The sequence below is a fragment of the Sinocyclocheilus grahami genome, unplaced genomic scaffold (assembly GCF_001515645.1).
Source record: "Sinocyclocheilus grahami isolate Dianchi unplaced genomic scaffold, SAMN03320097.WGS_v1.1 scaffold2.1, whole genome shotgun sequence".
NCBI lineage: Eukaryota > Metazoa > Chordata > Actinopteri > Cypriniformes > Cyprinidae > Sinocyclocheilus > Sinocyclocheilus grahami.
This window is the reverse complement of record NW_015505181.1, coordinates 2,130,282-2,145,197: the sequence shown is the minus strand read 5'-3', so window position 1 is coordinate 2,145,197 and position 14,916 is coordinate 2,130,282. Positions and strand designations below refer to the sequence as shown.

The following is a 14,916-nucleotide window of genomic DNA, read 5'->3' as shown; positions in this document are numbered from 1 at the left end:
TTATGACTTGAACATTGTGTGCTGATTATTCAACCAAACAATACTGAACTACAATTACATCAAGTGTTGATACTATAACAGTCAATTTTATTTTCCTTTTGACTATTACATCACAGCCTATACATGAAAAAGGGAAGGAATTCAAAACATTGTTCATTTGTGTACACCTACGTATTGTTCCACTAAAGTACCTTCAGTAGCAGCTCATTTTCAGTCAAGACCACGGGGTCATGTCTAGAATTAACGCCAGTGTAGTTTATGTTCAACTAAAATGCTCGACTTTAAGGCAGCGTAATGGAAACAAAGCAACAGCAAGCCAATCCAAACACCGATGCACAGCAACAAATGTGTTTAATGTTGTCCTCGCTGCTGGGTGTTTATGTGTCCATGGGTGTGTGGGAGAGGTGAGTGTTCTGGAGTTACCTTTCATCAGCCATACTGTCTTCCTTTCTGTGTATATCTGATTCAAGTCACTCAAATGCATCAAAACAAACACATAACTGCAGCCTAACACCCTGACTTTGATTGGATTACAGGCACCAGTCAAACGTGTCAATGCGTGTGATGGACAAGGCTGCAGAGCCACACCTGCGATAGGATTGTGTGTTTATCTCTTACCATCAGAGAGGAGACATAAAGCCTCCAGGTTTCTGATATGACCTGTGGGTGAACTTGATTTTCTGGCATGTCAGAAAATTTCTCTTATGGATGATTCAGCTGAACTACAGTATATAGGAAGCAGCAGAGACAACATTTGGACAGGCCCATCCAATTCAGTGAAAAACACAAAGCACGAGGCAGAAATTTACACAAGGAAAGATGTTTTTCTGACTTTTAGTCATTGTATAGAATTCAACTTAAAGTTTAATGCAACCATCCTTACATGTCTAATTTTTATAACACAAGTATTTTTTTTTCTTGACTAAGGTTTCTGAGGGGTGTAGGGGGCTCTGGATAGAGAGAGCACCTTTGTTGTCCGGCAGCAGGATTCTACTTGGTAGAGTGGCCGGACACCACCGGTTCTCATCCATCCCCTAAATCTTTAATGTGTTGGCTCCAAGTGCCACACCCTGGTACACCAGTTCAGCTGGCGGGTGAAACCACATGAGGGGGTGGTGAGTACACTGCACCACTAGGTGGATGAACTGCATTGTGCAGTACTCTTACCAGGGCGGAGGAGTTCCACTGTGTGGCCAAGTGTAGAGGAGTAAACCTTATAAATCAGGAGTGGGGCCCTGAAGGCGGACCGATCACCACTGCTCCAACAGCCAAGCTGGTGCCAAACGTATTGCTTTGCTCTCCTTTGGACTACATCAGTGAGGGGGGTTTTGAAGTTTGGGCATCTCAGGATCCTCTTTCAGGATCCTCTTGCACTCTTGCCCAGGCTTGCACCCCGGAGAGGTCACTCCAGTGCCGCTGCTAACAGCAACAGAACCAGCACGAGAGGTAGTAGTTATGAGTTATAAGCCTAGAGTGATTGGCGTAAACTCGGGCACTGCGGGCTGCCTCTGACGGTAGGAGGGATCATCGTAGTCCCACTGGTCAGCTACCACCTGCCTAAACTGGGCAGTTCCCAGTCAATAAGTTGCTGACCCGCCACAGACTGCCTGCTTCAATGGGTGCTTGGAGCTTAGGGCAAATACCAGAAGAGCAGACTGCAAACCTTGCACCAAGAAAAGTAAGGTTTCTGAAAAGATGTATTTCAATATTGCATTCGCTGAATGACTAACAAAATGTGACCCTGGACCACAAAACCAGTCATAAGGGTCAATTTTTCGAAATTGAGATTTATACATCATATGAAAGAATAAATAAGCTTTCCATTGATGTATGGTTTGTTAGGATAGGACGATATTTGGCCGAGATACAACTATTTGATCTGTTTTTAAATCTGGAATCTGAGGGTGCAAAAAAATCTAAATATTGAGAAAATTGCCTTTAAAGTTGTCCAAATTAAGTTCTTAGCAATGCATATTACTAATCAAAAATTAAGTTTTGATATATTTACAGTAGGAAATTTACAAAATATATTCATGGAACATGATCTTTACTTAATATCCTAATGATTTTGGGCATAAAAGAAAAATCTATAATTTTGAACCATACAATGTATTTTTGGCTATTGCTACAAATATACCGCAGCGACTTAAGAATGGTTTTGTGGTCCAGGGTCACAAATGTATTTCCATTTCTTACAGCCTCATTAATTAAACGTTTCTCATTTTCTTTAGTAGAGGTTTGTGTACTTGGATGGCAGAGGGAAAAGACACGCCACAACAATCAAACAAGAGATTTAATTGATACTATCAGTTTTATTGGGCCGAAAACCTCCAAACATTGTTCACTTCTTCACACGACTAAATACAGGATTTACAGGATTATATACAGGATTATACTGGAACCACATACCAATTTTTATTGTCTGGGTTTTCTGATACTTGAATAAACTAAACCAATGCTATCTTAAATACACCTAGCTAGACTCTCAAAAAGATCATCTGCACTGTGGTCAGTATTATAGTGAGAATAGTGAGTATTAGTATTATTATTATTATTATTATATAATTAATGACTGTTCACTACAAAATAATTATTATATCAACTGAAATTAAAACCGACAAATGACATGCACTATACACACACACACACGTTTGTTTTTGTGAATTTTTCCATAGGCGTAATGGTTTTTATAATGTACAAACTATATGTGCTATTGCCCTACACCTAAACCTACCCTTACAGGAAACTTTGTGCATTTAAAAAAAAAAAACTCACTCTGTATGGTTTATAAGCGTTTTGAAAAATGGGTACATGGGATAATGTCCTCATAAGTCACCATCTCCTTGTAATACCTATGTCATACCCATGTCATTATACAAATTTGTGTCCTCAAGTGTCACAAAAACGCGCGCACGCACACACACACACACACACACACACACACACATATATATATACTTGCATTCATAAGCTTAATGACACTATGGAGGTTATTCGGAAAATATGGTTTGATGTGCTCTTTAATACAGAACTGTATACATAACTATACTGAAGTTGTCAAGGTCTCAGTTAGACTAGGAAGTGTACTTGAAGGCCTTACTTATGCTTCATATAAATAACTTGCGCGCTATATTTGTACAGTGTAAATAGCTTACACTTTAATAGGGGACACATATGCGAAGGCTTGCGTTGCGCTGTTCGCATTACATAAGACATATCGCCAACGTTGTTTATACAGAGTTTATGCATATCAGGTATCAGTCAAACAGCAGTATATATGGCTGTGCGCCAACAATAAAAGCACAACTTTGAAATAACCAAACGTTTACGTCAAAATATTTATAACCTGACTTCGTGAACAGCATTTTAATTCAATATTATATTAATTTATATAATAATATTTAATCTCAAAGACGTCCGGAAGCAAAGACTACATTGTCATTTAAAGCATAACTGAGTTGATCATTTTACAGGTTGAGTCACTTATCCCTCCAACCAAATTCAATGACTTTCAAAAAAGGAAAAGCATACGCACCAACTGGGGTTCTGTTTTTTTGTTAACATGTAAACTATGTATGTAAATACTGTCGCTATGGAATAAGCTGGAAATGAATGCAGCTCAAGCAGAGGCAGACTTATTTAGACACAAGAGCGGAGCGCAATGGGCTGTATCACTTACCCGCTGAAGGTCAGAAAGTACAAAGTTGGGACGTAGTTTTTGGAAAGGAGCGATAATTGTGCTGTCTTAAACACAACCTGGTATCAGTTCCCTCTGCATTCGTATGGAAGCGAAACTGCAAAAGAGCACCGTTAACAACTTCTCGATAATTTCAGCAGAACTCACTCCCCTGTGTGATGTGCGAATCGTTTTCTGACTGCGCTGTGTGATGTGACAGCGCTGTACACCAGTCACCTGTAGGCTCTTGTGACAGCTGCAGCCACCAATCGCAGCGCTCACAGAGCATTGTGGGAAATGTAGTTCAGCTTAATGTAAACGTTAAAGGGGTGGTTCACTGTTTTTTTTTCTAGGCTTTATTGTGTTTATGGAGTGCAGTCTAACATATGTTAATGCTTCGTTTTTTGAAAAACGCATTATTTTTCACATAATTTACCTTTATTCCACACAGCTCTACAGCTGTCCCTTCTCTATTTCCTTCTTTTATGAAGCCCCTCCCTCAGAAATAGGCGATGGGCTCTGATTGGTTAGCTAGCCTAGTGTGCTGTGATTGGCTAAACCGCCTCTAGTGTGAGTCTAAACGTCCCGCCCCTCACCTCCTCAGCATGTGCTCCGGTAGTATTGTAAACAATGGCGTCCTTAATATCGCAGTTTGCGCCCAATTGAGAAGCAGAGGGTATTATTGAAGAGGATCGTGCAGAACCTGTGCAAACACAGCTTTTAATGGTAGGCCTATGTTTTTTGTTTGTTGTTGTCTCATACTTTTAGATACGCTGGTATTTGTAAATGCTACTGCTTCTGTTAGCTTTTAATATACGGTTTTATCCTGATTAAAGCTTAATATAATAATATAATACATTATGGCAACTGCACGCACGTCCATGTTTAACGCTTCTCATAGCTATGTGAAAATAAGTGTATAATTGTAACAGTTCATTGTTGGAGCTGAGCTGAATTAGAGAGAGAGAGATGCAGAGCGTGTGTGGAGCAGGGAGATGCAAGGAACAGTATTACGAACCGCTGCTTTAGAACATTGATTTTGAAACTTGTGAATCCATTAGAATCGTTAGTGAATAGATTTTTACGTGCACCTCTAGTTTTCTCTTCCTCTTCTCTAAAGCAGCGCATGGCCTCTCCCCCTTTGCTGCCTTTTCCCGAGGGCAGGGTTTATCTGGGTTTGTTACGAAGTAGCTCGTTGTAGTCCCTACCAGCCGTTTTTGTAGGCATTAAACTGACAGAATTTTAAAAGATGATATCTCCGTTTGCATTGAACTTTCAGCTTCGTAACTTTGCAGATATTGTTTATGCTCAAACAGCAACATTACACACTAACCAACCTTAAAAAAGTGAAATCGCAATCAACCACCCCTTTAATCAATAATTTAAAAAAAAGAAAATTCTAGTTGGAATATTACTACTTAAAAAACAATTCTAGTAAAAATTATACTTTTTTTATATTATAGTTCGACTTTGTCAAAAAAGTAAACACTTGTATAGTAATTCACTAACATATATAAACAAAATTGTGCCTGAATTATTTTTTACTTTTACTACAAACTCGTCGGTGCTTAGCAATTGGACAATGTTATGTGCCAAATTTCATCTTTTTCCTACTTAAAGTTCATCGGGCTACCATAACTAACAATTACAATTAAATAAATACATTTAAATTACTTACAATATCATAAGTTTAACTAGATTAAGATAAAATGTTTGTATTATAATCGTACAGATATTATATTTCCCAAATTAAGGGATAATGTACAGTCAGTCAGTTGATATTGCAAAATATATCTTCACAGGGTGGAAAGCACAAGCTGAGCAGTTGACTGTATATTATCTCAATCACACGGATCTCTTGAACACGTCTTTCTGATTGGTCATTTGTTTTATGTCCATATGCATTCCAGTAAGTATAATCATATGTGTGGGTAACCCAATGATAAATCCAGTGGCATTACAATGAAAGACAAGCTACATGAAATGAAACCTAAAAAAATCTGCATGTGCAGTGCTTTAGTGGTTGGGTTCAGAAGTTGTTTCAGATTGGCCCACAGGGTGTCAGTATTGATCCCATTCTTTCCCATGCAGGACAGAAACACAAAACACACTTATTATGGCGTGTCTTATTTAATAGTTTGAAACATCAGTGCCTTCTTTTTCCAGTCTAAAACAAAACAAGCTCTAAATTAGAAAGAAACTAAATTTACTTCACACACAAAACACAACTTCTGGATTTGATAGTAATAAGGAAATACATTTTAACTTTGGTTTTATCTACAGATTTAATAACTCCTCTTGATCACAAACAATAACATTCACTTAACTAAAGGCACTTATCTACAACACGTATAAACTCCCTCGCCAATGCAGTCAATTAGACACGATTTAACTAGGCAAGCATGCACAGTAGTAAAGTCGAACTCAGAATATCCCCACAGAAAGCACTGAATACATAAAATCTTAGCTTTTTGCCCCCAAATCTAACACCAGGCTAAATGGTTTTCAAAATGGGTTACACTATACCTCTCCAGAGTTGACTTGCCGTAATATGTCTTTTGTTTTTTAATACTGGAATTTTATTTAATTTTTTTTATAGATTGAATGCTCATTTAGTTTACCGATTTATAAATTTGCAGAGACAGAATGAGAAATCTAAAGAATTAAGGTTAATCTCGAGAATGCTACTGGAGAAAAAACAAAAACAACTAATTATTAAATCATGTATGATTCAAGATTAGAGGCATGCAAACCCTACTATACAAGTGTTATAACCTGATGATGCATTTTCTAAACCACTCTCGATGGGCAAGAAAAGCATACCATTACCATATAAGTATTCTAATTTGTTGAGATACACGAGTTTCACAATTTGAGTTGAATTACTGAAATAAATTAACTTTTCCACGACATTCTAATTTATTGAGATGCACCTGTAGATGCCATATTTAATGTGAATAGATTTTTGCCTGAAAAACTGAGGGCGGCAAGCAGAGTCTGTTCAGAGGGTTGTACTGTTGTGTACTTGGAATTTGATCAAGTGGAAGAAAAAAAACATCTCCAATAAAACATAGGTTAAAAATGGCAGCATGACATATTGAATCGACTTTTATCTTCTGTACTTCTATCGTGAAACCAATCAAATTAAATATGGCAGCTACCCAGACTATTAAAGTAAACTGCCACATACATTGTCTTGAGACCTTGAGTTTGGACTACAAATCAAAACTAAAGTGTCCATAAAAGCAGCACACGAAGTGTAAAATTCAACAGAAAACCAGACTACCAAGCCAGGACTTTAGGGTTGGTCGAAACAGGCCTGAATTGTCTTCTGCAATATTTTTGTAATTGACAAGTTTGGAGTTCATTAGTCTAATTATATGAGGATGTGGGGTACTGAGGGTGCCACCAGTCCATGAGGCGTACGCTGTGGACAGGGTCCAGCACTACCTGCACCCCCTGTTCACCCCTAAGCTTCTTCCCTCGAATGACTGGTGAATCCTGGAACTCCAGGCGCACTCGGTGGTGCCTCATGTCTGTGCTCACATTAATGGTAAACTGAAAGACAAGGAGCGAATGATTCATTGTCATTTATGACATCAGCATGACTTGCATTTTCACTATAAGTAAACATTCATCAAAAAGGAATGTGGAAAATTCAGCTGGGTCTAGACCGCTAAGCATCATCAGATCTGACTTCCACTTTCTAAAAAGAGTACAATGCTGAAGTTCCTGAGGCTACAGATTTAGCACTACAAATTTCAAGTGCCATCAAGCTCAAAAAGGAGCAACTTACTGAAGTCTGGAATACACTATACAACTTTTAAAGTCTGAACAGAACTTCAAACACTAGGCATCATACATTTGCTGACTTTGTAAATGGTTACAGAGAAAAAAACTGGGCATCAAACTAAACAATTGAGGATCACACACTCTCAGACTTTAAAGTTGTTCTGACAAGTTGTTCTAAACTCACACTCCTCGTTGCGAGATGAAAAAATAAAAATGTTGCAAAATCAGTTCAGTATCAAACTTACTTGATATCCTCAAAAACTCGAATCAAAAACTGAAGATTTAGAAATAAATGAGAAGGTAAGCCTGTGCCCATTATACACTGTGATGTTTTTGTGAAATCTCAGATTATCAGAAATCTGCAGACTCCACCTTGGCAACTACCATAAACTCTTCCAGACTGAAAATCAGGACAAAAATGTTGGCAAAAGTCATGTAGTGTATTCCAGCCTTAATGCCATGATGATTAGAGATCCAGGGATGATATTATGCATGTTATCCTCCTGTAATTCAACAACGTAAAAATACTATTTGAAACGCATTCACATCACTCACCAAAGTTAACGTCATGCCCATCACAACAGAAGTGAAAATAAAATTGAGGGTAGTGACTCGCAGCAGATAACAGTCCGAGTCTGGATTAGTGTGAACATCTTTATACTGCCTGGGCAGCTGAAGACTTCACTGATGATGGTAAATGATCAAATGGCATGCAGGTAAACAAATAATATAGGCCTATAATCTTTTTAGTAAGTGTTTTGTTTCTATTTTAATTTTACATTTCAATTTAATTTTCCTTCAGTTCCTTCATGAACCCCAGTTTGAAAACTCACTGCACAAAACACTCTGCAGTTACCTTTGCGTCTTTTGTTTTTCTTTTTGCGGGACCCTTTGATTTCATCCCCTTCCTCTGAGTCCAGTTCATCACTGCTCTCAAGGGCTGCATTACTCACGCCAACTGCAGAGGAGAGCACTTCCTGCACGGGACCCTGGGATGCCTCGAGTCCACAGAGTAATTTCACTGAAGCAGAATTAAGATCAGGGTACTTTTTGATTTTGAAGTGTCAAATGTTTTACTACTAAATTATCCCCAACATACTGGACAAGAGCATATTCTTAATAGTCTGACCCAAGGCAGTTCAGGCCTGCTTTTGGAGATTTATGTTTTAATCAAACACACCTGAATCAGCCAATTAAGCTAATTAAAGGTGTTGGGGTCATTGTGAAGTACAGGCAGGAGTATAAGGGGTGAAATAAACTGAGGAGCTCCAGGAGTAGGAGTGCACATCTGCAGTCTAATTCAGGGCCTAAAAACTAATTATGACATGAAAACCCATGATTATTATTATTATTTACCAAAGCATGTTTTTCGTTTTAATGTGGCGGGAATAGGCTTGTATAGATATTTCTGATTTTACCTTCTTTTTCAATTGCATTAACAACAGCCTTTTTAACCCTTCCCGACTTCACGATGGCGGGATCGGCGTTGGCATAGTCAGCCACAGTTACTGTAAGAAAATATGAAGAAACACCAGAAATTAAGTTAACATAAGAATGGACTTTGACTATTATACGCAACACGCATCATAACATCAGCCCGCCTCGCTCTATCATTACCTGACTCCGAGCAAACATCCTCGGCTCTAAATTTCAGCCGTTTTCGGTTCCCTTTATTGGGCATGACAATAGCGGGGGTCTCTGGCCGTTTATCGAGGCTGTGTGCCCTGCCATCTTCCCAGCAGAGGTAACGAAAACCCGATAAAAATGAGGGTGAAATTAGTGAAAGCTCCTCCAGGATCTTCAGCCATCATGAACTGACGCTCGTACATTCTCGCGAGATCTCAGAGAGCGAACGACTCCCCAGACTGGACGCTAATTGGACGCAGAAATCATATGTAAGAAGATTCGTCCAATTAGACGGTGTATATTCATAAGTCTAGGGTTCAAAGAAAAAATGGTTACGTTTAAAACGACAAACCACGACGTCATCTCAGCTGTTTCGTTTTTATTGTTTAAAGTGTCTTAAAGTACCAAGAATTGTACAAATAAATATATAGGAGAATCTATTTAAACGATAAAAAGAACATTGAACCTCGAGAAAAGCGCGGAGCTTGAATGGAGTCCTTTTAGATGATGTATTCTCGATTCATGAGATACATTAAAATGTTCTTCATAGTGTATGGGTTGCATATTTGATCAAAAATAAAAACGGTTCATTTTACATAAAGGAATCAGAAATATTAGAAAACAATATTTTATTTTTATTTGAGAAAATATTGTTTTATTTGTATTTTCTTTCTTTCTTTCGGTCGTGAAAATAGCTGCAGGGAACTTCCATATGTGTGTGTGTGTGTGTGTGCTATGTCCCCAAATCTCATTATTAGGAAATCTCATATTTCTATTATTCTTAAATGTTATTTAGCGTTGTTGTATTTTTGAGCATTGTTTTATTCATTTTATTTCTTTATAGTTATATGTAATGGGTCACACTATGTGCAGTGTGAGGACCAAACCAAATCTCCAGGTGCTCTTTTGAGAACCAGGCTGAAAAGCTTATGTGCACCCCTTGTGTGTGTATATATATATATATATATATAAACATTTACATTTAGTAATTTAGCAGACGCTTATATACAACTTAATTATAGATCCTATTCATTCCTATGAACCTGCCTGCCGACAGAGGGCGCTGCGCGTGACACAATTTCTCACATTGGCGTCTCGTGCATGACAGTCATGTAGTCGCATGGTGCTGATGTGAGAAAACCCGATTTTACGCTGTTTGCACGAGCTGTACGGAGCCACGCCGGGTGGAAATGATTTTCGCCGACGACGTGGGAGACGTTTAACCTTCACGTCCACCAGAGGCTCGGTGCATACATATTTGAAAACATGCTCGAATGTTTGTGGAGATAGCGGAATTGCTGTGTTGCAAGCGGGAATGAGCTCGTAGAGGGAGGAGCGCTTCGCTCGGTTCGGAGATGATGATGATGGTGGTGGCAGAGGGATCTGGAGGATGCGGCAGACGCGAATTTCACCGTTTCCTGAAAGGTTGATGGCAACTGGTGGATGTTAAAGCGAAGGGCGCCGAGGTTCAATCAGCTGAAATCGGAACGCCGTAATGAGCGTCCAGCGAAATGCATTGAGTTCCAAGTCAAACTAGGTGGAAAATGTCAGAGCGGAAAGGGCCGACAGTCGTGGACCAGAGAGGTCAAGGTGTGTGATGAATCTAGACAGGGATTCATTCATTCATGATTTCTCTATGCAGTTAGAGGAATTAGAGGATGCATATGCATTTTAAAATACATGGACATGTTTAATGTGCATTTAAATGGCACTAAGTATTAGTAGTGCGCCTCAAACCTGTATTAAAAAAAATATCAAAGCAATTTCTAATTTGGCTTAGACTTCATAGAACACCGATCAATATGATGTGTGAAGTGATGCCAACCATAAATGAGGGGGACTCGGTGAGTTCCCAGAGAGGCTCTCAGAACAGCACGGATGCCGAGTCTAATTTTGAACAGCTGATGGTGAATATGTTGGATGAGAGAGATAAGCTGCTGGAGTCTTTACGGGAGACACAGGAGACCCTCATCCAGTCGCAGACCAAACTCCAGGATGTGCTTCACGAGAGAGATGTGCTTCAGAGACAGCTTAATTCCGCGCTACCGCAGGTAAACTCACATACCTGACACAGGTACACAGGAAGTTGCGTAATGACTTACTATAACTTCCAATTATAGAACTTAAAACGGTGCAAGAAGCTAATTTTAATGTCCCTTTTAATAACAACTAGCTTAAGTTTAACAGTAGATTAAAGTTCCCAAGGTGACATTAACTAGTGACTCTCTCTCTCTCTCTCTCTCTCTCTCTCTCTCTCTCTCTCTCTCTATATATATATATACAGGGCAGCTGCTGGCCAAATGGGTGCACTAAGCAGAATTGTATTGTTGTGCCCCCTCCCCCAAATATTATGGGGAAAAAACAACTACCATAGGGGTCAAAATAGAACTTTAATAAAATATAAAAGTAAATAAATAAATAAATTGTAATTAAATTGTATTATTTACAAATTACAATTAGCTCTACAGCAAAAAAAAAAAAAAAACTAAAATTACACATATTAAATACAACATTTTAAAATATTCAATATTATCAAAATAAATAATAATAAATTGAATTAAAAAAAATGCTTCATCCTCTTTTGTAACAAATTTCAGTATTGACCCTGCATTAAATGAAGCAGAAGATATTAGTCACTTAAAGAACTACTGAATGCACTTTTAAATTAACAGTTATTGTTAGTTTATAAAAAAACATAAGTAAATTAAGAGTAGTCAGTGTAATAAAACAGTTTTAAAGGGGTCCTATTATGCTTTTTTACTTTTTCAACTTTAGTTAGTCTGTAATGTTGCTGTTTGAGCATAAAGATCTGCAAAGTTTCAAAGCTCAAAGTCCACTTCAAAAGGAGATATTTTATTTAACAGAAATCACTTTTCAAAAACTACAACGAACGACTCGTTTGGACTACAACACATATTTTCCGGGATTTGTGATATCACAAATATCGACGAATGGGACGAGACCTGGTTGAGCTGCACTAGAGAAGGCAACGAGACACACACATATGTCGGAGACACGCTAGCTTTCCCAAGGCAGACGAACTTAGAGTGGTTACAATCATCCGGGTTTAAATCGTGCTCAAATGAATTTGATTTTGATGCAATATTTACACTGAAGCTAGCAGGCGGCTATGGTAAGGGGCGTGACATTTTCCGACCAAGCGCTGAGTGGAGCCAATCACAACACACAATGGCCCAGCTAACCAATCACAGCACATTTCGTATTTCAGAAGGCGGGTCTTCATTTGATGCAGGAACTATTCTAGCCTAAAAAATGTTACAAGCCAAAGCTAAATCACTTCATTACCAAACGCGAGTTTTGGGCAGTGTAGAGTAGCACTTGTTGTTTGTCTCTGATCACAAATGCAGACATGGTTTTATGTTTACGCGGCGCGATGCAATGTGGAAAAAGACAGTAAAAGTCATTATAATCCATAATTATGTCCCCACTGGATGCAACAAATGCCTCGTTTGTAATGGGTTTTAATGTTTTTGTCTCGTCGCTCCGGCCGGACACGGCATCAACAGTATGGTGAGGGGTGTAACATTTCCATCACACGCTTGAGGTATTCGGCCAATCACAATGCACTGGATAGCTGGCCAATCACAGCACACCTCGCTTTTCAGACCGATGAGCTTTGCAAAAATCAACGTGTTTCAAAAAGGCGGGGCATAGAGGAGAAACAATAATGTGGAAAATAATGTGTTTTTTTTTTACTTTAAACCGCATAAACACATTTCATTACACCAAACACACTTTTTAGCAGCATCGTATGACCCCTTTAACAGTTCATAAGTTATGGTTCAAAATCAAATCCCCTAAAATGAATGGATTTTTATTTCTGGAACCCGACTGTTACACTCTATAAAATGTTCAGTCATGTCGTCAATTTGTATGTCAACTTGGAAAGCTAATTTGCTGTGGGTTGGTTAAAACATTTTTTCTGGGTTTTTGAAATAGCAGATTTCTGATGTGTGAGTAAATTTAAGGTCTGTTGTTAAAATGCTTGTGAATTTTGAAGTGCTGTGTTTTCAACAAGATTTTGTGAAATCTTTCTCTGTAGCCAAATTGATATGGCAATGAGAAAACCAAAGGTTAAAGGTTTCCCCATTGTTTCTGACTTAAGTAACTATTATTATGTGGAGGAAATGTTTAGCAAATGTGTAGTTACAGTATCTCACAGAAGTGAGTACACCCCTCACATTTTTGTAAATATTTTATTATATTTTTTCATGTGACAACACTGACGAAATGACACTTTGCTACAATGTAAATTAGTGAGTGTACAGCTTGTATAACAGTGTAAATTTGCTGTCCCCTCAAAATAACTCAACACACAGCCATTAATGTCTAAACTGCTGGCCACAAAAGTGAGTACACCCCTAAGTGAAAATGTCCAAATTGGGCCCAATTAGCCATTTTCTCTCCCCGGTGTCATGTGACTCATTAATGTTACAAGGTCTCAGGTGTGAATGGGGAGCAGGTGTGTTACATTTGGTGTTATCACTCTCACTCTCTCATACTGGTCACTGGAAGTTCAACATGGCACCTCATGGCAAAGAACTCTCTGAGGATCTGAAAATGCGACTAAATCTTCACTCTGGGCGACTAAATGATGTATAATATTAGCCAATGGCTAATCAATTCTTAGATTTTACTTGCCAGTGTGTGAGTTGGAGGCTGAGTATAAGTTTAGCACAGATATATTTTCACTCGCCAAACACTCTGACTGAGCGCTTGAGAGTTTCACTCTCCGTCAAGCGATCTGTGCTATTTATCATTTCATCTCAATGGATGCGCAGGGCACCTGTGTTTGTGTATTTGGCGTAACGGAAACTCTAGTGTGAAGGCGCACGACTCGCTGACGCTTTCTCTCACATGCGCAAAGTGAGAGAGAGAGAGAGCGAGAGAGTCTTACATAACATGCAGAATTGATGTGATCCATGTAAACAATATTCTTTGTTGTATTTTCCTGTTAAGAGTTCCTTTGGAATTCTTCAGCTTTTAAGAAATGCCGGGTTTTCCGGTAGTGAGCGGAACTAATGTGCAAATGACAGTCTCATTGGCTGGGGCTCACCTATTATCATCCCTGTTTAGATTTCAGCTAATGCGCTTTATATTGTTCTTATTAGTAGAATTCGTATAATAATAATAATTAGGGATGCACCATACTGGTCTCCTGTACTCGTTAAAATGCCCCGATACCAAACGCTGATACCACACAGCATGTGATATAAGCGCCATATTCAAACAAAGAAACACCAACAACAGACAGCAGAAAGGAGTTAAGGATGTCTACTACAAAGTATATGTATGCAATGAATATAATGTTAAACATTCAGTATTAACGCCTGTATAGCTGCACTGTAAAAAATGACCGTGAATTTAATGGTAAAAGACTGTAAAAATGCTACAGTAAAAACCTGTTAAATGGTTAACGGTAAATTCCCCTACTATATACGGTGAAAAACTGTATTGGACATTACATGTATTGGACATTAATTTTACGGTAGTATACCATTTTTGGAAGTGAAATAGGCCGTATAATTTACAGTGAATAACCGTAAATTGACATTCCCAGAATTCCCTGCGTTACATTTCAAATTTGATGTTTTTTTGTTGAAATAACTAGGTTTCTTCTTAGTTTTTTCTGATCAGTTTAGTATATTAGGGTTGAGTGTTACACCTAATGTTGTTAAATTAATGTTTATTGCATTATTTCAGTTTCATGTGTGTTACCGTGATGGTGTTTAGTGTTTGTGTGAATGACACGGTGCACCTTCTATACATCTTATTATTTAAAAGCTGCTTGTGATGGGCTT

The 14,916-nt window shown here is 38.4% G+C and overlaps 3 protein-coding genes across 4 annotated transcripts in view; 1 reads left to right on the top strand and 2 right to left on the bottom strand.

The window, feature by feature from the left end:
- The window catches only part of LOC107548328 (transcription factor EB-like), a 41,230-nt gene extending 37,356 nt beyond the window's left edge, over positions 1-3,874 (bottom strand). For both annotated transcript variants that reach the window (XM_016229003.1, XM_016229150.1), the window contains exon 1: positions 3,680-3,874. The gene's annotated coding sequence lies outside the window, so the exon portion shown is untranslated. The remainder of the gene's footprint in view (positions 1-3,679) is intronic.
- Positions 3,875-6,347: 2,473 nt separating this feature from the next.
- Positions 6,348-9,278, bottom strand: LOC107553398 (transmembrane protein 183-like). Its single transcript, XM_016235620.1, has 6 exons — positions 9,086-9,278; positions 8,887-8,976; positions 8,312-8,489; positions 8,024-8,147; positions 6,610-7,234; positions 6,348-6,360 (listed from the first exon to the last, which is right to left on the bottom strand). Exons 1-5 carry the CDS (start codon positions 9,147-9,149, stop codon positions 7,049-7,051), a joined length of 642 nt encoding a protein of 213 aa, XP_016091106.1. The 5' UTR covers positions 9,150-9,278; the 3' UTR covers positions 6,348-6,360; positions 6,610-7,048.
- Positions 9,279-10,198: 920 nt separating this feature from the next.
- LOC107553310 (liprin-alpha-2-like) overlaps positions 10,199-14,916 on the top strand; it is a 115,701-nt gene continuing 110,983 nt past the window's right edge. Inside the window, exon 1 of the mRNA XM_016235536.1 lies at positions 10,199-11,145. Within this exon, the coding sequence (XP_016091022.1) occupies positions 10,897-11,145 (249 nt within the window). The 5' untranslated portion in view covers positions 10,199-10,896. The remainder of the gene's footprint in view (positions 11,146-14,916) is intronic.